Source organism: Rosa chinensis, chromosome 6 (genome assembly GCF_002994745.2).
Source record: "Rosa chinensis cultivar Old Blush chromosome 6, RchiOBHm-V2, whole genome shotgun sequence".
Taxonomy (NCBI): domain Eukaryota; kingdom Viridiplantae; phylum Streptophyta; class Magnoliopsida; order Rosales; family Rosaceae; genus Rosa; species Rosa chinensis.
In genome coordinates, this window is record NC_037093.1 from 51,427,731 (window position 1) to 51,449,897 (window position 22,167).

General features: G+C 38.0%; 3 protein-coding genes across 3 annotated transcripts; all 3 read right to left on the reverse strand.

The window, feature by feature from the left end:
• Window positions 1-1,148: 1,148 nt before the first annotated feature.
• LOC112172309 (transcription factor MYB4) lies at window positions 1,149-3,209 on the reverse strand. The gene is made up of 3 exons (XM_024309596.2): window positions 2,991-3,209; window positions 2,766-2,895; window positions 1,149-1,943 (listed from the first exon to the last, which is right to left on the reverse strand). Exons 1-3 carry the CDS (start codon window positions 3,121-3,123, stop codon window positions 1,385-1,387), a joined length of 822 nt encoding a protein of 273 aa, XP_024165364.1. The 5' UTR covers window positions 3,124-3,209; the 3' UTR covers window positions 1,149-1,384.
• A 12,618-nt stretch (window positions 3,210-15,827) lies between these two features.
• LOC112170082 (protein root UVB sensitive 2, chloroplastic) lies at window positions 15,828-19,363 on the reverse strand. Its single transcript, XM_024307228.2, has 10 exons — window positions 19,184-19,363; window positions 18,928-19,056; window positions 18,309-18,397; window positions 18,141-18,225; window positions 17,706-17,765; window positions 17,531-17,624; window positions 17,277-17,374; window positions 16,823-17,002; window positions 16,542-16,664; window positions 15,828-16,459 (listed from the first exon to the last, which is right to left on the reverse strand). Exons 1-10 carry the CDS (start codon window positions 19,346-19,348, stop codon window positions 16,034-16,036), a joined length of 1,449 nt encoding a protein of 482 aa, XP_024162996.1. The 5' UTR covers window positions 19,349-19,363; the 3' UTR covers window positions 15,828-16,033.
• A 149-nt stretch (window positions 19,364-19,512) lies between these two features.
• Window positions 19,513-22,061, reverse strand: LOC112170083 (chromatin modification-related protein eaf6). The gene is made up of 7 exons (XM_024307229.2): window positions 21,903-22,061; window positions 21,693-21,775; window positions 21,286-21,386; window positions 20,451-20,520; window positions 20,166-20,193; window positions 20,036-20,093; window positions 19,513-19,908 (listed from the first exon to the last, which is right to left on the reverse strand). Exons 1-7 carry the CDS (start codon window positions 21,913-21,915, stop codon window positions 19,806-19,808), a joined length of 456 nt encoding a protein of 151 aa, XP_024162997.1. The 5' UTR covers window positions 21,916-22,061; the 3' UTR covers window positions 19,513-19,805.
• Between the last annotated feature and the right edge of the window lie 106 nt (window positions 22,062-22,167).

Consider the following 22,167-nt stretch of genomic DNA (forward strand, 5'->3'; position numbering starts at 1 on the left):
CTGATCAAACTGGAGAGCAGCCGAGACAGCAAGAGAAAATTACTGGTTCTAACTAGAGATATCAAGAAAATGGCCTGGTATGTAGCAGCGATGAAACCAGCAGCAAAGTTGACTTCTCCGAAAATGTGTTTGAAAGAGATTTGTTAGCTTCTCAAATGCTACTTCGAATATTATGGTTTAAACAATTTTGTACTTTAACAAAAAATGACAATTTGGTATGTGTATCTACTCAGTGTCTCAGTCGGACCACTTGGTAGTTATACTATTTTTGATCAATTATATATAAAAGCAATTGTCATTTCAGACTCATTTTCATACCTTCCACAGAAGATCTCCATCTCCCAAAGGATATCTTCACAAATCATAGAAAATTCACAAATCCGTAATTAATCATGTAGATCTCAAAGAGTAAAAGATACACACACACACATAGTTATAAAAGGTTTTCTTAGACTATGGTTGAAATCACCGAAAAATGGAGAAAACCAATCGAAACCACTAAGAGTTTCCAGGCTTTGATTTGCCGTCATGAATCACCAGTTAGACAAAAGTATACCATATCAATGTAAACTCTGCGAGACAAAGCTAAAGGCCACGCCAACCACTGTGGCCGGAATATGGAGATATTGTTGGGTCAAGTCAGGAAGGTGGTTTGGGTAGTCTGGTGGTGAGAATGGACATCCGAAAACAATAATTTTTACTCTTTTTTTCGTCAGATACCAAATTATCCAAACCATAACACTTTTATTAATATTATTTTTGGTCGAAATACTTCGATTAGCAGTTACCCTAACAAAATCAGGTACCTTGTAACCAATAACTAACAATATTTCTTTGGTCAGAAGAAGTCGATCCATTTCTCATTTATAAGATTGCAAGTGAAAGACTACGTACCAAACCCTTTATATTTAACTTCGCAAATTTTAATTTTGTTAGATGACCGTTTATTCAAACATATATATTATTAGTCAGCATCACTAGTATTGTCCGTATATACGTCACTGTTAAACAAGCATGGCCAAATTTTCATCTACTAGGCCATATATTGTTATCCAGAACATACCATTCTACCTCACTTGGGCCAATTGAGAATGTCTTTTGTGAATACACCATAAATGAAATTGAGAATGTCTTTTGTGAATGCACCATAAATGAAACTTGTCTTTGGTGCTGTTTGTTCAAGAATGATTGCTTTGATCGTTGAAAACTAAAAGTAAAAAGATTCATTCCGACAAGACCGAACTGTATATATACTAGTGCCGGGTTGAAACGCATATGCTCTCATTTTAAGGGTCAAAGAGTTAGGACTTACACGAGCAACTCAAATTCCATGTTCCCAACTCAATCAAACAACGCTACAAAACAGCATTCCTGATTGATCATATCAAATCTCTAGCAATTCTGAAATCTCCCCTGCTGTTGTGAAAACGTTGTACCAAAAATCCATGCAGTTATCGTCCATATTTGAGCCACTAAACCCAAAATCGACAGGAACTTCCACAGTTGCGTTCACTTGTAGATCTGCTGCTGCACCAATTGCCTGATCAAAATCGCAACTCACCGTCTCGTTGGAACAGTTCTGATCAGCTGATAGTACTTCTGACCAAAAGCTCTCGTCCGCTTGGGGTAAATTCATTTCGTAGTCGACTTTCATGCCCATATTAGCACTACAGTTATTGTTCTCACTGGTGGTGAATGAGGAGCTGTCATCAGCACTCGAAGTAGTACATTGAGGTGGCGAAACCGGCCCATACTCGAAGCTTTCGGATTTTGCATAACATGAAGTATTTTCAGGTTTGGGTTCGGGTTCGGATTCCTGACCTTGTGCTTCTGGTGTGGTAGAATTCTGCTTGATGCTGAGCTTCTTTTTCAAGTGGGTGTGCCAAACGTTTTTTATTTCATTGTCTGTGCGACCAGGCAATCTTGCTGCAATTGCTGACCATCTGAGGATTCGAGTAAGTAAAAATCAGATTAGGATAATGTTAAATATGTACATAAACAAATGACTATGAATTCAAATTGTTTTGTTCTGTCACATGAATGATTATGTGCACTGAGGAAATGTGATGGTGGATATGTACTAGTATTTTAAACGCTCGAGAGTTGAGAAACGTGTTCCTTTTGTTTTAGACCAAGTACTACATGAGAAAGTTATGCACAAGTGACAAGGAATCTGGCCAGTCCCACATGTCTCACAACTAGGCATGTACTAGGCCATCGCACGTCGGCAGCACAACGACTTCATGCGACTAATTATTTTTACTCAACTTTAACTAGCATTTCGATAAATGATAATACAATTTTCTCAAATGAAGTGTTGGTATAATGTCGGCAATACGTACAAGATTTACTTGCTAAGTAACTTCTTTTAATTTTATACAACATTTTGTTTAGCAATGAAGTGTCGGTATATGTATCCGAACTTTAACTTCTCAGTTCAAGAATTTTTCATCTTGTAAAATCGAAACAAAGTTCTCAAACACATTTGATAAGAAAAGATCGCTGTTTAATGTTGAGTAAAAATACTTCCATTCATAAAGGCTTGGAAATTATTAAAGAAATAAGCTCATAAAATACTCGATTGTTTGTACGAGATATTTTATCAAACAATTTACGTGATAAATCAAACAGACTAATCATCTATGGAGAACCATGAAAATGAAATCAAACCCCATAACAGATCCCCCATTAACCATCTTCATGAACTTAAGAAAAACAAAACAAAAGAAATTTGATCAATCATGAGAGATGGGTCAAGTTCATACCTATTCCCCAACATTTGATGCAAGTTGATGATGGCCTCCTCTTCCTCCCTGCTAAAATTCCCTCTCTTGATATCCGGCCTCAGGTAGTTCGTCCACCGCAGCCTGCAACTCTTCCCACACCTCAACAACCCTACAAAAAACCCCAACATTTAATCAACCAGTTCAAACACTACATATGATCAGATCTACAATAACAGTGGCGCAACTTATCAGCAAGCAACTCACCTGCCAGTTTGGGAAGCGCCCTCCAGTTTCCATGGCCGTACTGCTGAATGTAAGAGACGAGTACGTGATCCTCCTCCGGCGTCCATGGCCCTTTCTTCAACCCCATCTTCTCGCAGCACGGAGCTCTCACCATTCTCGAGGGTTGTAAAATGTTCTTTGAGTTTCGCTGAGGACACTGAGGAAAGTAGAAGGAAGGAAGCAAGCTAAGGGAAATGAGAGTCGGGAGGGGAATATATATAGATATGGCGAGCCGTGTGACGTCCCCAAAGTTGAAAGTGCCGTACGAAACGAACAGTCCAAATTTAAAGTAGGGCATTAGCTGAATCCTAAAGGAGGACCCGACCCGCTTCATACTTTCGTTCAGAAAATCTCATGTGGATGTCATTTGCCCCGGGGGGTGGGGGGTGAAATTACAACACGTGGGGAATATATGATCGATGTGAAAATTATGTGTGCTAGTCAATGGAGTCAGGAATATGCTACTCTTCTTTGCTCTTGAATATTCATCATTTCTGACGTTTAATCAAGAATATCTGTGCAGTTACGTGGTAAAAATGAGGTGAATGGCTTTGGAATGATGAAATGCTAAACTATTGAGTTTCAAATGTGTGTTTTATTTATATATCATATTCGATAATTATGTCATATTCAGTATATGTCATATTAGATATTTTCATTTCACCGTTTAATTTGGTGAAGAAGTGAGATTGATGCTTTGGACTGCAATCTTCACAGAGTTGTATTACATTTTCTTTTGAATAGTATTGAAGATTAATAAAAAGAAAAAAATAAAAGATTAAAAGGCGCATTCGTCATGAAAATCTAAAAGATAGGCATAATAAACATCGGTTAAAAGATAAAAATTAAAGCAGCATGACCTAAGATGTATTACATCAATAGGTTGTCTGATTACAATGAATCTCACATCTAAACATTTGAAGATCGAGACATCAAAAGAGTACAAACATTGCCAATAAAAATTAAAAATGGGCATCACAAGTAAATGTAAAATCTACAATATGCCATAGAATATTATGGTGGTGCATGCATATATGCAATCCAACTGTGAACCAGCAGTACGATGATCTTCAGACTTTGTGCTCCAAGATAGGGAGAGTAAGACTATAACTCTAACCGCCCTTGTGAACCATGTTTGTAATATGTCCCTAAATCAACAGATTTGATTCAAAGTTGTAGTAACTGAATCATGTGATGGTTCTTATTCATTACTACGAGTCATTGTATATCTTTCTTTTCAGAATCTATATATGGTTTATAACATACTCTTAAGTAACTTAAACAGTTAAAACATGAAATGATTACAAGAGACAAGCTAATCATTTATGCATACGAATGGTCCACAGCCGATTCTAAACGAATATTTACATGCTTTCACATTCAAAACTAGCCCTCCGACAACCTATTGATGCATCTCAATATCCATCTGTAAGTTCAATGTTGGAAGTCTATTGAAGCCAAAAGTTTATAGTGTAGACCAAGTTAACATGATTTGATTAGCTTGTTAATGTTAAGCAAAATGACAAACGTGTGTGGCGGCATACATAACTCTAAATCTTTGTGCTCCAAGATAGGGAGAATAAAACTATAACTCTAACCATGTTTGTAATATGTCCCTAAATCAACAGATTTGATTCAAAACCATTATCATTAATTGTAGTAACTACTGAATCATATGATGGCCGGTTCTTATTCATTACTACGAGTCATTGTATATATATGTCTCTTTTCAGAAACATACCCTAGCCTTAAGTAACTTAAACAGTAAAACATGAAATGATTTCAAGAGACTAGCTAATCATTTATGCATACGAATGGTCGACAGCCGATCCTAAACGAATATTTACATGCTTTCGCATTCAAAACTAGCCCTCTAATGTTTATAAGAGGTCGGTTAAACACTAGAGTCCACCTTGCACGGTTTAGGCAAAATTTCTTACTCTATGACGTCCACTTTGTAGCATTGAAAATGAAACTATTGATCATCTGTTTCATAAATGTCAGTTTGCTTCTTAGGTTTGGTCTTTTTCTTATCTAGTTAAGCCTACTCTTTGGCAAGGAAATCTTTTAGATTGGTTGATCAGTTTAAGTCAGAAGAAGCGCTTTACTTTTCTGTGGTCTATTTGGAATTCCAGGAATAAGTTTTCAACATAAACATATATCTCCTGCTGCAGCTTTCTCTTTTGGTTCCGCTTATCAGAAAGTTAATGGGAAGACCATAAAATACCCTGTTACTAGAGTTATTCAGAGAACTATTCGTTGGATACCCCCGGATACCAATCTTGTAAAGATTAATTTTGATGGCTCAGTGAGGAATGATACAACAACTATTGAGTTTCTTATTCGTAATTTTGATGGTAATCCTCTAGTAGCAGCTTGCAGGCCATTGGGTTCTACGACTACTATAGTGGTAGAAGTTACGGCATTACGTGAGGCTTTGCATACTGCTTTCCTTCAAGGGTTCAAAAATATTATTATCGAAGGAGGCTCTAAGCTAGTTATGGATTGTGTTTGAGGCTCAGCCACTGTTCCCTGGTGTATCAAGACTTTAATTCAAGATATCAGAGAGCTAGCGGCAAAAATTCAGTTTATCATCTTCCAACATATTTATCAGGAAGCTAATTTTGTAACAGATCATGTGGCTTTTTTAGCCTATAACTTTCATACTCCACATGTACGGTTTTCTTGCTTACCCCTTTCTGTGTTCCCAACATTCTATTTGGATCAGGTGGAAAGGGGTGTTTCTCGGAGTTTTGTTTTTTCATTGTAAACTTTTTTCTAATCTTCAAAAAAAAAAAAAAAAAACAAATGTTGTAGGAAAATATGATTCGAGAGAATTGTGAGACAAATTGTGTGTGTTCTATTATTGATAATAGGAGCCCTTTATATAGGGATTTACAAAATACATAATCTTGTCATACAAGGAAATAGAATCCGAATATAATTAGGAAATCTAAAACCTTCTCTCCTATTACAACTCTAGAACTAAACCCTAGTTTGAAGAGGCACACACAATGTCGATATCCTTCAACACTCCCCCTTGTGCCGCTCAAACTTGGTGATGACGCTTTGATCGTTGCCTCGTTAAAAACCTTGTCAGGTAACAAAAACCTAGTGGGATAAAAATAACCCTGGTCGAAGGACAAAAAGAGCACAACACGTCTTTTACTCTTCGAGATCGATCATGTAGACATAATAACATCTCCCCTTGATTGCTACAATCATAGGAGTTCGGATAATTTTCTCAATCCGAGTCTCTTCATATGTTTCTCGAAGGTGGATTTAGGTAACGACTTAGTGAATAAGTTCGCTACATTATCCTCTGATTGGATTTGATTCACTTCAATCTTTAGAAGTGATTAATATTGTTGCTGATTGTAAAAGAATTTAGGATATATATGCTTGGTGTTGTTGCCCTTGATGAAACCTAATGACATTTGCTCAATTCATAAATGCATTATCCTCATAAATGCATGTAGGTTTATCTGTGGTAGACTTCAAACCACAAGTTTCTCGAATATGTCTAATAACAAACCTTAACCATATGCATTCATGCACAGCTTTATGTAGAGTAATAGTCTCCTCGTGATTCGAGGAAGTAGCAACAAGGGTCTATTTTATAGACGTCCAAGATATCGCGGTGCTTCCCATGGTAAAGACATAACCCATTTGGGAGCGACCTTTGTGAGGGTCAGAGAGATACCCTGCATCAGCAAACATCACCATCATTTTGGTGTAAGGGAGGAGGAGGATGCCGGCCACCCTTGGCGGTGGCAGCTTTGCTAGTCATGGCGTCTTGGACAGTGTCTCTTGGGCTAATGAGATCCGTTCTCATTCTTCCGTCATTCTTTTCTCTCTGCAGGGATAGAACAAGCCCATATCTATCATACATTTTAAGTAATGAAAGATTGTCTTTATACCAGTCCAATGACGTTGCATTGGCGCAGGGCTACATCTAGCCAACAAGTTCATAACAAATGAGGTGTCTGGTCTTGTATTGTGTTAAGTACAATAATGCGCCTATTGCATTTAGATAAGACACTTCTGCCAATTAACACATCTTCGTCATCATCCCTGGGACGAAACGTATCCCTCTTAGGGTCAAGACTACGGACGACCATGGGAGTGTATCAGTGACTTTATCGAAATGCAAAGAATTTATTGACAGGGTATACAAGTTCTAAATCTAGACAAAACCGTATTCTTCCAAGGTCCTTCATCTCAAAATTGGATTTCAGGTGTTCAGTGATTTCCCTTAACTCTCAAAGGTTCCAATTATGTTTATCAACATAAACCATGATAATTGCAAATCCATAACTTGTCATGAAAACGCAGGGGCATAGTTCATCATATCCCTTCCCAATCAAGTAGTCACTTTAGTGAGCATTTCACCCTTATTGCAAACTCGCTCCTTGGTCAAGAGCCACTTGATTTGGGTAAATGAAGTACACAAGACCCTTCATTATATTCCATATCTAGATCCTCATAGAGATACGTAGTGACCACATTCGTAAGATGCATGTTCAGTTATTCGGAAACTACTAAACTGACAAGGTAGTGGAGTGCAATGACATCCATTACGAGAGAATATGTCTTCTCATAGTCGATTTCAGGGCGTTTTGTGAGAAGCCTTGTGCCATAAGGCGAGATTATCATCTCTTTTTCTCATCATGCTATCTAACAAAGACCTATTAATGTCAACAGGTTTTATGTTAGGAGGTGTTGGCATCTCAGGCCCGAAATCCTTCCTCTTTGTTAGTGAATCCAATTCAACCTGGATCACATCTTTCCATTTAGGCCAATTTTCTCTACATTGGCATTCTTCAACGGAGTAAGGTTTGATGTCATTGGTCTCAATAATTCCACGTCTTCATGTACACTAGTGTAATTCGTAAAGATCTCTATATTCTTAGGAATTTGTTCTAACATTAAGGCGTCCCCTAACGATGTCTCTTGGACATAACCACAATCCAGAATATTCTCATGAGACTGATTTTGAGTATTAATGATCAATGGATCAAGTTGTGCCAAACTCGCTATCTTCCTAGGGCGAGAATCCATCGAACCTATGGGTCTTCTACGCTCTCTAGCGGAACCCATGGCCTATGACGCCATTATGCCATATTTGTCGTGTCACCATACCACTATCCGTGGTAGTGGTGTCGTACCCATCTCATCTGGGTGGCACCATGTCCTCTTGTGGGGACATCAATCCTTGCAAACATGTTTGCAGCAGGTATATGTGATCTCGTCACTTTTAGGGGATCAAGATGAGACATAGTGGGGACAGACCACGACAATTCCTGTCGTTCCTGTTGAACATTGACGTTCTAATCTCCCCCTAACGATGGGAAGACTGTCTCATCAAAGTGACAATTTGCAAATCCAGTGAAAAAGAGATCGCCTGTCAAGGGTTCTACATAGCGGACTTGTGGTTGGAGACTTATGTCCAACACAAATATATATATATATATATATATATATGCATTCGTTGCAATGACTTATATTGATGCGCTGTGGCGGCGCAATTGGCACATAAACTGCACAATCAAATATGCATAATTACGAGATATTAGACTCGAACCCAGTCACTAGCTGTAACGCAAATAAAAGTTGAGTGGCTACTATGAATCGTAGATGAATTAGCATAGCTGCATGCGATATTGCATAACCCAAGCGGAAATATTGGTGCACATTATCAAAGTCCTGGCTACCATCGTAGTCTTTTAATGGTGGCTTTTCCGAGAGACCAATTGGGTGTGTACATAAGAATATGATATTTGATATCAATACCCAATGATATGCAATAGTCATCAAAAATTTTCGATGTAAACTCTCTAACATTATCAAGTCAAATTGACTGAATGAGATGATCTGGGTAGTGAGCCTGTAGCCATATGTTATGGGCTAGGAGTTCATTATAAGCAGCATTACGAGTGGATGATAGCGCGACACATGACCAGCGTGTCCACACATTAACCAACACCATAAAACATCTAAGCAGTTCGCAAGTTGGTTGAATCGATCCACAAAATTGGATTCTATGTAAGAATTGAGTTATTTCTTTAGTGTCCTTTGCCTAGGATGGTCTTGATCCTAAGAAAACAGGCTTTACAGAACGAAAGATTGGTCTTATAATCAACCAATGAAGGTTTTGGTTGAGCCACAATGTCACAATTTACTTTAAGAAGTAGAGAAAGGAGCCAAGTCTCTATACATGGCGTCAAAGCCATGATTTTGCCGCAGGGGGATCACGGGGCCGGCGTTGGCCAGCATGTGGTGCATGGCGGCGGCGCCCCAAGGCTCGGCGGTGGTGCAATGCTCTCTTTGAATCGACTTTTGATTCTCACTTCTCTTCGTTCTGAAAAAGAGATGTTCGTGTGAAGTCTATAGTATCACAGATCATCATATCATGACCTGCGTGTCCCAAACGGTCGTGTCAAAGCCTATATGTGTCAGAATTCCATAAGTCATCTTTCATGACATGGTTGGATTCAATGACTCGAATAGTGGTTGCATACAACCCACTAGAGCGACTCATAAGTTTCTCCAATACTCGTTTATGTCCGTAGTCATTAGAGGTGATGCAAATGAACTCTTGTCCATTCTCACAATGTGTTTCCACATGAAAACCATTAGATTTTATATCTTTCAAATAAAGTTTGAATTAAGGTATGTCCAAGACATTAAGTAAAAGAATCGACACTTTATTAATAGCCAATGATTACATCAAAGTTTCTTAACCAAAGTCTAATTCAAAATAAAAATTCAAACTTAGACAAATCGTAGTCACTCAATCCATTTGGTAACTCCAATCAAATATGACCAGGGAAGTAGAGAGAGATGTCAGTGGAGCGAGGCTCTCTTAAGTACCACTAATCTCAATCACTTTCCTAGACATCATACTCCATTGGATGCGCCACTTGAGAAAGAGTTAATACAAAATTGTCATTTATTGATTAAGGCATAATTGTTATTACATAATTCTTGGGAAAAAAAAAAATTAAAAGACTACTCGAAATAAAAATATGCTGCATTTTGTCTTCATCGCCAGATTTAAAGTCTTTTGAACTCGATGTCTTGATCACCATTGATCAAGTACTCCATAAAACATAATGTAGAGGATGCTCTCTTGATTGAGGCATATTGACGCAATATAAATTGTCCCTAGGACCATTGGCGTTGGAATAGTGTTACCATGGCCAAAAGTGGCGCCATGGTGTCCAACCCCCAACCCTCAATGTCATGACTCCTTTGGTCATGTATTTGCCAACTTTGGCGATTACCTTCATGAGCATGTTGATCATATCATCCATGGTGACTTCTTCTAGCCATTGAATAGTGCTCATGGTAGCCATCCTTGAGGCCTACCATATTTTCCATTCACAAAGTTCGTGGCTGTGCCTTTCAACACATGCCATAGCTTCAATTAGCTGATGGAAATTTGTGATCCGTCTTGCGTTTACATGAGTCCGAAATAAATTAGAGGACCTCATAGCATAGACAGGGAAGGTATTGAGGGTTTTCTCAATCAATTGTTCTTTTGTGATAGTTTTTCACAGGCATGCATCAATGTCTGATGCGGAGAGCTTCCGAACAATATTCCATAACTTTGTCAAAGTTAGAGAAGCAGAGATAATTCCATCATTCTTCTAAGTTCAAAAAATTGTGAATGACATTCACGAAGCGCTACCCAAAGGTTTCTAGCGCTATCCTCATTCATGTACTCAAACTGGAGTGCCATCTCCATGTGGCGCTTTATCAGGGTAAGTGTCCTGGAATTATCTATCTCAGTTTGTGAGTCTTGAGCGGTTCCTTTAGAACATGGCTCTTGGATTATAGGCAATAAATATCTCGTGCCCGTAGAATCCAATGAAGTAAAATCGAGCTCGTTCAAGTTTGATATCCAAAAAGGAGAAACAAGAACGGATTAGTTTCGGAGTCAATGCTTCCATGAAAACTAATATTAAGATTTCCGAGCCTTAATGCTACCAAAAAATCGATTTCCAAGAAATTTGGATTAGACCGAAACAGTGATGTTTAATATGGTCAAAAATAGATGCTTGCAAACACTCTTAGTCCGAAGATTATGAACACTCTTAGTTCATTGATTACGAACGCTTTTAGTTCGTTTAGTGTGAATCCCCACAATTCCGCTTATTAAATAATCAAACCCATGTTCGTATATTGCAAATCCTGCAGCAAATAAAGAAATTTAAAAGACAAGAAAGCAGGAACTTTAATCACAAAAACTTACTTGATGATTCGGGGCTTGAGAACACGCGCGCGTTGATGTAGGCGTGTTAGGGCAGCAGTAGCAACGAGGGGCAGCAAGTGGCAGCAAGCTGTGTTGGATGCACGGGGCAGCATGGGCTGCAGATACGTAGGGCTGCAAGTGCGTTGTGGGGGTGCTGCTGCGAGGTCGTTGCGCAAGGGCTGCAGGGTTGTTGGGCTGCGCGACTACAGGGCTACGGGCAGGCTGGTGCGCGGGTTGCTGGGGACAGACGCTAGCGTGGGCTAGCTGTGTGCGGTGGTTGCGGAGGCAGCGGGCGAGTGTATGGCTGCGGGGTGCGTACTCGGAGAGCAGCAAGCGCATGAGCGAGTGGGAGCTGCGGGGGCAGCTAGCGCAGGGGCGAGTAGGAGCTTCGGGGGCAACAAGCACGGGGTTGCAAGGCTGGGGCATGCGGCAGATTTTGTGAGAAGAGTTTTAGGATTTTGATTTTTAGGGCTAGGGTTAGGGCTCGTGCTGATAACGTGTTGTAGGAAAATATGATTCGAGAGAATTGTGAGAGAAATTGTGTGTGTTCTATTATTGATAATAGGAGCCCTTTATATAGGGATTTACAAAGTACATAATCTTGTCATACAAGGAAATAGAATCCGAATATAATTAGGAAATCTAGAACCTTCTCTCTTATTACAACTCTAGAACTGAACCCTAGTTTGAATGGCACACACAATGTCAATATCCTTCAAAAAAAAAAAAAAGCTATCCCTCCATCTGTAAATATCCATCTGCGAGTTCAATGTTGGATGTCTATTGAAGACAAAAGTTTATAGTGTAGACCAAGTTAACATGATTTGATTAGCTTGTTAATGTTAAGCAAAGTGACAAACGTATGTGGCGGCATATATATAGACTATATATATAGTAGAGTGTAGAATTAGCTTAATTGGTTAACTTAATTAGCTACATTTTCATTTGTTAGAATGTCAAGAAAATGACATAAACTGTAGAATCAATCAAGGATTTAAAGTTATCCGAAATTGATTATTACTTGTTAATATTGCCGGTGTTTCAGCCGATGTTCAAATTTCATTAATTTCTATAAATTCAGAAAACAGAAAAATTTCGAAACTGAAATTGCAAATTTTGAAACTAACAAACCGTAAAACCTGTAAAACTTACTAGCATGACAGAAAATACCACCGATTAAAACATCCGGGAAATATAACTTAACATGCCACTACCTTTTACTAGGTTGGATTTCTATCTTATGTGCATGATTTTCAAAGAGGATGAGGTAGAATATATATATATATATATATATATATATATATATATATATATAATTAAAACCCTAATGCCGTCTTTGAACATGGGACCAATGCCCGTATTTGACAATTACCAGAAATTTCAAAGATGGGATCACCGGCCAAGTTGAACTAAAATAGACCGGGCGAGAAGTCATTTAGCTAGTGTAGATTTTCCGTCAACATGGACTAATTTTAAGTAGTAGTGGTAGCTGATGATAATTATGTGCGAGTAGTGGAACTAATTGATTAGTCAAATTAGAATTGAAAATAATGTACAAAAGCAAGTCCTGATTACTACGTGATGTCACTAACACCTTCAAAGTTACACCAACTTTTGTTCAATTCCCAGCTTCTTCCACCTTACAGAAACATTGCAAAAGTGTTTGGGTTCAATCTTTTAGGAGAGTTGACTGATGTTTTGTTGAAATCCATCGCTCCGTCGGTTTAGACTTCTAACTAAACTAAAAACACATAATCTGTATTCTGCAAATTCTAAGATGTACATACATATAATATAGGTTTGAACATAAATACAATTCTAATCTCTGATATTTAAATATGTCTTTTGATATCAGGTCATTCACAAGTTTTGATAATCAAGCTAATAATGATGTATTACTAGATCAAGTTACGAACCGATTATCGGTCATATCAGTCTATTAGAACTCTCGAAGTGCAAAAAACTGTCACATTTCAAATTAAAACCAATTGATGTACTATTTGGATCAAGCAAAAACCTTTAAATTAGTATATATCACCATGTCGATCACAATATCCGGGAACTAAATTAGATATATAAATCATCATCACATACTCCAAATTAAAGCAGTCCATGCATCCTAATTAAGTAATTAACTCAGTAGATGCTCACTCTGAAATCAAGGAGGAAGATGAATATTTCTTTGATCGATCTTTATATTTGTGCCTCTTTGATAAGGTAGATAGGTATGACTGATATGATTAATTAATTTACGAACATTAATCAACTCGAGCATATCGATCTTCCTCAGAGAAATTAACTTTAGCCTGACTCGATCTGAAGGAATAATAAAGTAGCTACCGAGTTTCAAACTTTCAAATCTCTTATCTTCGTCTTCTTCCATATTAGTTGCGTATAATATCCTCACGAGCACCATATTAAAATAAGATTTCATGTGTTAAAAACTTTCGCTACTCTCTCCTCCTGGTTAAATGTATTGAGACCTAAATCTACTTGATTAAACATATCATAGCCAAAATCTTGAGTTCTTGACTCTAGTGACTGGTGTATGTCATCACTTTCCTTATACATTAGCTTTTGAATTTAGGGAGCTTATGTGCCCTAAACTAACTACGCTCATCATAAAATAGTTTTAAGACATGCACGCCCTCTCAAATCAAAGCTAGTCAATTGTGATATATCAAAATATTTCATGACGTACTTTTCTACCAAACGATTGGCATTGTCATATTGAATATGGTGTTGAACTTAATACTTATGCGTTGGTGATTTTCAGCATATTGTAACTATTCTGAGAGAGAGAGAGAGAGAGAGAGAGAGAGAGATGATCCAAAGTCAAGGACAATTCAGAACTAATAGGCGTTCTATTGTTATAAATTCTAAATACCTGCTCTCTTTGATTAGTGTGCAACTGTGCATGATTCTGTTCGATTTCAAAGAATTTAATATAAGATCGATGATCTCATTGATATATGTAATGTTACACGTGCACGTGTGTTTATGAATGGACAACTTCAACTATTGACCAAAACCAAGAGACAAAATCAAACAATTTCAAGAATTATAATGCATACATGAAGAAAAGCTACTTGTGTCTTCCATTTTTCTTGTTTTTTTGTTTTTTGTTTTGATTTTTGTTTTTTGGAGAGATTCAAACTTTGAATGTACTACAGTTGAAAAAAAATTAATACGAGTACGTAAGAACTAATATCTTATATATTTCATTCTTTTTCATAGTGGATTGACTCGAACGATATAATATATATAGAAAAATGTAGACAGAAATTTAGATACTCATTCACACTTTTGTGCATCAAATATTTTACTCCACATTCTAATAAATGTATTGAGCTTCTCAAAGCATACTTCAACTCAACTAGCTAGATATTGAGAGTACACATTAATTTATATTTAAGGGACTGTTGAATCTTAGAGACCGGACGGCAGACGGCCAGACGCCATGACCCTATTGCACTGGTTCAAGCAACCCGTTGGTGCAAAAGTCTATTTCAAAGATAACTTGGTACTATGCTTGAGCGAAATTGATAAGCTGTCCTAAACTCCTAATTCATAATTCCTCTTACTCCATTTCTTTCAATGTTGTATCCTCTATTTGTAGATTTGTATTTTCTTACATGTTCAACTCGTTTTCAGGGAGGCTCTATTTGTAATATTATTGTAATGTTTATATTGCAAATTCCAACAGGGTTTCCCTAATTCAAAACTCTCCTATTTCTATATTTTTTAGTTTCTGGCTTCCTTATATATACATGAACTCAGTCTCCCCTCATATGTAGGATAGTCTTTGTTACCGAAGTGGATTAGTTGACCGTTATTGAGCTTGTTAACTCATTCAAAGGCTCAAAGCTGAAGAAGACAAAATCCTTCAAGTAGAAATTAAGAGGTGGTGGTGGAAATATCCATCCATGTATCAGCAGCCAAAGCCAACCTGCTTACTGATAAATTCTTCAGGGCGGCTGCCATGCTAGTGGCACAGTACACCCACCAATCACAATCCACTCAATTTCTAAAATTACTCCCCACACTCTACCACACGCACGTGCAATGGCGGCCCTACTGAGAAACTGCTCCTGCTTACTACTAGCTAGTATTGTTCATATGGGGTCCTTGTTCAAAACATGATCCGAAAGAATTGTGGTTTGGTTTTCTTTTCAAAGGTTGCCTTTACCTGAAAGTTTCAAACTTTCAATTGCATTCTATATTAGACGTCGGCTGGTACCAAAAGACATGTCGTGCAAAACCAAGGACACGTTTAAAGAAGAATGAACAGCTTTAGCTTTAGTTTAATCAAAGTGATCGAGCATCTGCAGGGGCCTGAAAAAGATTGCTATCTTCTGCAATAATAATGAGCATGCCGTTGCTGCCTTCAACTCGCACTTGATTTATAATTCTAAACAAAAAGCTTCAACTTTTTGATTAGGAGCATGACAATTTCTGAGATGCGAGTTCTCCAATCACTGATCTTACGTTTGAAATTGTGACTGATGACATAGTATTTTATAATAGTTAGATCATAGAATAGTGTAGAGAGAATGATGGGATGCTGATCATGATAGTACGTCTCTAGGTTAAACCCTAAATACAACTGAAACCAAAGGGTCATCAAGTACAAAATGTCATAATAAGTTGCAGAAGTTTTCTGCTTTTCTAAACAATTGTCTGATTTGTCTCCGAGTTCCTGTATTTGGATCCTAACTGTATCAATGAATTTCTATATCTTGAAGAAGAATCATCTGCAATTACGTAACTACCAAGCAAAACGACTTCCTGTTCCGTCAAGAAAACGATCGGTGTGCCACCCCTTGGCCTGAAGTTCAGAAACAAATGGACCAAATACATCATTCATCTTCTCGTAAGCCTCTTCGAGTGCAGTTGAAGTTGGAACATGAGAAGACTTCTCCATGTCAGCTGCAAATCCGGCAACAAGCCACCCCCTCAAGGCATCTTCACCGGTAGCACTGTGCTCCAATACCATGTCAACCGATTTTTTTCCAGGATTCAGAAGAAACTTCTCGTCTGGGAATATTTGTTTCAATTCATCAAGTTTTGAAGGCTTAAAAACCTTGCGGAAGGACTTTCCCACTTTTACATTTCCAGCATCTTCTATGAGTCGCCCAGGAAAGAGAAGATCTTCTTTATACCTTAGGTCAGCTGGGCTTGATACTTTTCCCGTCTAGAATGGATTTAAAAGCAGGTTTAAGAGATAATATAGAGATATACACAAATACGCCCCCAGATAGAGAGTTTAAACAAACCTTGATGAAATCAGCCACAAGCATTGCGGTCCTCTGAGGATTCAGAGTGTTCACAGGAGTTGCCCGCATTTCTTCAATGACACAATATACATGTACGATTGAAAGAAGAGGCCCAACTACCATCTGCAATCAATAATTAGAAGCTTTTTCTTTAGCAATCATAGTAGAAACTCATGAGCACCCAATGAAATGAATTCTATTTTCTTTTCTACAGATCTTGAAGCATTCAAATTGTAGATAAGATTACAAAAGAAATTTAACTGCAAAATTATATCATATACCTTTCCTTGAATTGATGAACAGATAGTAGATGCTAACTGGATTCCTAACCCTATTCCAAGAACATTGAACACAGTTGAGATTGCCTCCCCTTTTGCAAACAGGTCACTAAGATTGCCTTCTTTTGCAAAGGAGGAATAAATTGGTAATCTTGTTGCTCTTGCTGCAACAACTGCCATCCCCTGTTAAAGGTAACAAGTTTCAACACTGAGGAATCTACACAATGATATTTTGGAAGTCTAGAAGTGACTCAATTTATTAATTGCAAAGGAATAGAGAAACAATAAATTACATGACAAGTTTATCTACTTCACATAGTTAACACAAACAAAATGGAAATATAACGCCTACAAGCAGCAAAATGATAATAAAATGAAATTTGAGAGTGAGAATACATGAATCTAATGCCTATAAGCTTGAAGGACCACATAAATGCATAAGTACAAAAACTGATACCTTTGCAAAATTGCCTAGGCCTGCAACTTCAAGAAAAAATTGTGGACATAAAGGAGAAAGAACTTCTAAGCCAGTGCCCAAGTCATAGAGTACATCAGCTGCAAAATGGAGGCTTGATTCAATCAGAAGCAGCTTCTAAAGCATTCAATATCACTTCCCAACACAATATCCAACTGCAGCTCTTATCAAGGAAATATAACAGATTGTGTGGCAAACACATAATAAATCAAAAGATGGAGAACCATAGTACAAACCCAAAATTCTCCAGCGTTTAGGCTCTGAATCCATTCTTGCACCCAAATTACTACATATGAGCTTACCCATGTGCTGCATCCCATCCTTTAGGACCTGCATGTTGAGAATGTATGGTATTTAGAGTCATGCTTTGGTTGCAACCTATATGATATTCTCCAAACATCGACAACTTACCCAACTAACAACAGTTGCTTGTGCAGGGGTAGGTCGCAAGCCTGCAGCAAACAGGAGTGACTGCAAAGGAGTAAGAACGCAGACAATGATTTATAGCACAGAAGTCATAAAGATTGCATATACTGAGGGAGAGAGGAATAGAGGCGGGGAGAGAGTGAAAGAAAGAGTACAAGCATAATAGCAGTTTTTTGATGAATTACCACACATGAATTCTAATAATAAGATAGTGTATATGCATGCATTATATGTATACAAACACAAAACTCAGTATATTAAATATCCTATATTGCTATTTTTATACCACAAGTTTAGATAATATTTCAAACAAGCACTATAAACTTTATTAGAAGTTTCAATCAGTAAACCTGAGGGAAAAAGAAAAAAAAAAAACTCTGCCATTTACTCATCAATTGCTTTGCAGGTGTCAGAAAAAACCTGAGTTGAAAGCACCGAAAGCGCTGCACTGGTGAAGTGTTGCAGTGCCCGAAATTGTGTGTACCTGAGATATCCCTCATTGACACTGCACAGGCAAAACTTGAAAGGCTAAATAACTGATACAATCGTTTCTATGTGCTGTTCAGTAAGAATCAATCATGAAGTTACCTATATGGATATCCTGAGGGGAAAAACTTATTGACGAAGGAATCTGCAACCCTACGGATTACCGGCCTCGAGTCATCAAGAATTTTCACCTGCAGAGAACCTAATGCAGTTAAAGTAATTTAAACAGAGCAATACTAAAATCCAACCTAAAACACACAAAGCCACATACTTTGTCCAGCTAGTTCAAGTAAGCAGCTTTCCAATCCCCAGACCCCGAATTTTGCACAGATGACATATAGCATTTTATCAGGCATTCTAAAACCGCGATGAATCAAAAGCTTCCTCATTTACATCCCACACACTATACCATTGTTTCTGCCAAATAAGCCTGGAAAACTATTTTAAGGCCATTCTTTGAATTTCAAACAGAACTAAACACCAGAAAGAACACGTCTTTCATTACCATTAGTTAAAACAGAAAGCCGCAACCTAACACTGAGTCACTAACTCACTCTGGCCTCAAACTACAACATCCCCAAACACTCAGGCAATAAAAAAGAAGAAGCCAAATTTAAGTGAAACCCATCTTGGGGGTTTAAGCTACACCAATTAAACCCAGAACCCAGAAATGAATACACACTCTATATACACATAAGTGGTGAAGAACAGGTAAACTTACAGAGAGGTGACCGTGGGGTTCAAATTCACAGCGGTACGAGACTGCTTCAGAGGTTTCGATCCAGTACACCGGCAGCTCAGGCGGCGGCGGCGCTTTATCTGGCTCCTTCTTCTGCATCTTTATCCTCTCCTAACCAATCAAATGAACGGCAACAATTGACTGTCGAGTAAGCAACAACGTAGGAAAGGAGACCGAGTTGCATATGCATGTGTTTATGTGAAACAGTGATGTAAATACTAAATACATAGAAACATACCAGTAAGTTCATAAGAGGACTAAACCAACAAGCAAAAGTAGGGGAGAAGAAATTCGGCGGCAGAATCGGAGGGGCCTCACCGCCTGCGCAATTGAGAAATATGGAACCAAAATGCAACAATGGGAAACGGTGTCGTACTCCATTTGACCAATTTTGCTTTTGCATAGGTCTTAGTGCAAAACGACGTCGTCACACTTGAGGTAGTTCATAAGACCGGTGACAATGGTGTTGATTTTTTTTTTTTTTTGAGAAGGATCATCATGTTTATTGCGCATTACCCAGTAAAATAAAGTTGGCAAATGACAATTTCAAATGATTTTATACCACCGTAACGGAAAAGTGATTCTACAGCCATGCTGCTTGCATATCCAAAGTGCTTACAGAGCATATAGATCTATTCTTGAACATAACTTGAGCAGAAACAACTAATTTTAATCGAGGAGAAATCATTTACAGCCTGACATAGGGTTAAATTACACGAGTGAAAGGGGGGGCTATGCTTTACTGAGAAGTTCTGCCACAACAAAACTTTGAAACAAAAGCTATATCTCTGTTTAAAACTCTAGCTAACTAGCTGCCCCGTGCAGAGCTCGTAGGGAAACGCCACCAGGCATTTCCTCGGTCACATCATATCAGGATCATCTTCATAGTCATAATCTTGTTCACTCGACGGCCTGATTCTCTTTGCATCTCTTGGAGTAGGTCTTCCTTTCTTCGGTTTTCCTCTGCAAAGCCATACAAATAATTAAAACTCAGAATACTGCTGCCTGGGGTAAAACCTCAAAAATATGCTACTTTTGAGCCTTTTATACAAGGCGAGCAGAGTATAGAGAAAACTAGAGGAGTACTTACTGCCCATTCGCGTATATACCCCCTTTAGAACGGCCGGGACCAAAGTCTGATCTCCCATCTACAGTAAACATGAAGGGAGATGAAATAAATATTGGGCACTTTTTCTATATATTTGTTAGTATGGGCTTACCATCTCGTCCAGCTGTAAGCTCTTCAGCCTGAAAAGAGGAAAAAGAGAATTCAGTATCCAGTACAACTAGAACCGTATGCTATGAATGAGAGAAAATACTATTTATCAGTATCTAGCCGCCTGCGAGTCTGTATTATACAAGTGCAAGTTTCTTTGAGCTATCTTTAGCAAAGTGTTTTAAACTGTTTGCTTCCACAACTGAACCCATAATTTGGAAAACACATTCATATATGAAGAAGACAAGAAAGGCCACCAAATCAAGACATCAGGGTTGAGAATACTTACTGCTGGTGATGTCACGGAAGATAATGAGAAGAGCCTGTCTTCAGGTTGAAATTTCCTAGATCGCTTCAGGCTGCAACCAGAGTGTTGAAAAATGCCTTGGCATTAATACATATGCATACCATAAATTTGGACAGGAGAAACTTTCAACACACACATATGTGTAAAATGCACAATACATCGATTTACATATAGATTATGGTAACTCACATGACGATTCTTGTATGCCAAAAGATAACAGACAAAGAAAAAAGAGAGAGATTATTTGGAGGAAAATTATTGTGTAACAACCATCTATTTTCAAGTTGGAAGTGCTCTGACATAAAGTAGCCCTGCCTAGTTATAAATCAAGAACTAAATTATTCCAAAACTACTAATATCATATATAGAAGCAACGTTCCCAAATGGGGATTCAACTCTGCAACCATAAATCCTTTGCCCTGGCTTTGGGTTATTCAAGGCTAGTAGGAATCACTAGGTGAGCTAAAACCTAACAATGACGGTTTAAGCTGCGAAAGTGTTCAGCAAATGAAATGACCTTGTTGTAGATGACAAAATTTAACTAATTCAAGTTAAGCAAATGGTGTCTTGCAAGAATCAAAAGTCGACAATGAAAATCAGAACAGAACAGTATATTTGTTCTGGCATATATAGCTAGAGTACTTAAACAGTAGTTCTTCATAGGAAACAGAATAAATTTGTTTTGAATGATCAGAGTTCAACTGGCAAAATACATTACGCCAGCTTTGTAGTCAAACATTAACAGGAAACAAAAGTCCTACACATTCAGGCTAAGGAAGGAAGCTAATCTGATAATAAGAATCGAAGGAAGGCTTACAAGGCAGTGCTCTTTGATGAAGATAGAAACCCTTCAAACCCTTTTAATACATTGCCACATTGACTCGGGTCCTGCAGATACGTAGTCTCTAGATCATAGACCTGCAGTGAAACAAAGCATTAGTTCCAGAAGCAGAGATTCGACTAGTAATGCAGCTCCGCTGAAACTACAGAAGGAGATAAAATCCATGGCTCCTCCTGCTGCATTTCGCTTCTAAACTATTGGGCATCTTTTTGTAAAAATAAAAACTACTTAACAAAGAGTTACTAATTCTTCGAAAGGAAAACACAATTAGTTTTAAAAGAAATATAAAAAGTTTTCCATTAAGAAGAAGTAATCAACCCAGAAACCCAAATGCATGCCTCGGATAATTGAAGAAGGCAAAAAGAAGAAGAAGAAGGAAACACCTGTTTCTCAATTCCTCTGAGTTCGTCTTGAAGCTTGGTTCTCTTGCTGAGCAGTGTAGCAAGCACTTGCGATGGATTTTGCGCTGCCAAAAATATATAACAAAAGTACAAAGATCAAACCTTTAATTCAGAAAGAAAGAAAGAAAGAAAGAAAAAAAATCAAGATCCAATTTTTATTTTTTTCTTTTTCTCCTGAAAACCACCACGTACCTTCCGAATCCATTTTCACACCCGAATCGCTTGACAGCTGCCCCCAAAAAACCCAATTTCAAGCACAACCCAGAAAAAAGCCCCAAATTCAGCCAAAAAGAAACCCTACAATTTTCAATCGAAACAATTATGAATAGAAGAGGGAAACGACGTGTCGTAGGAAGAGGGACGTGGCGAACAGATAACGCAGATGCCGACGTCACCGTGGTCCAATCTGACGACATCGAAATCCGTCCCCGAGTCAACGTCCGGGTTTGAATACAGA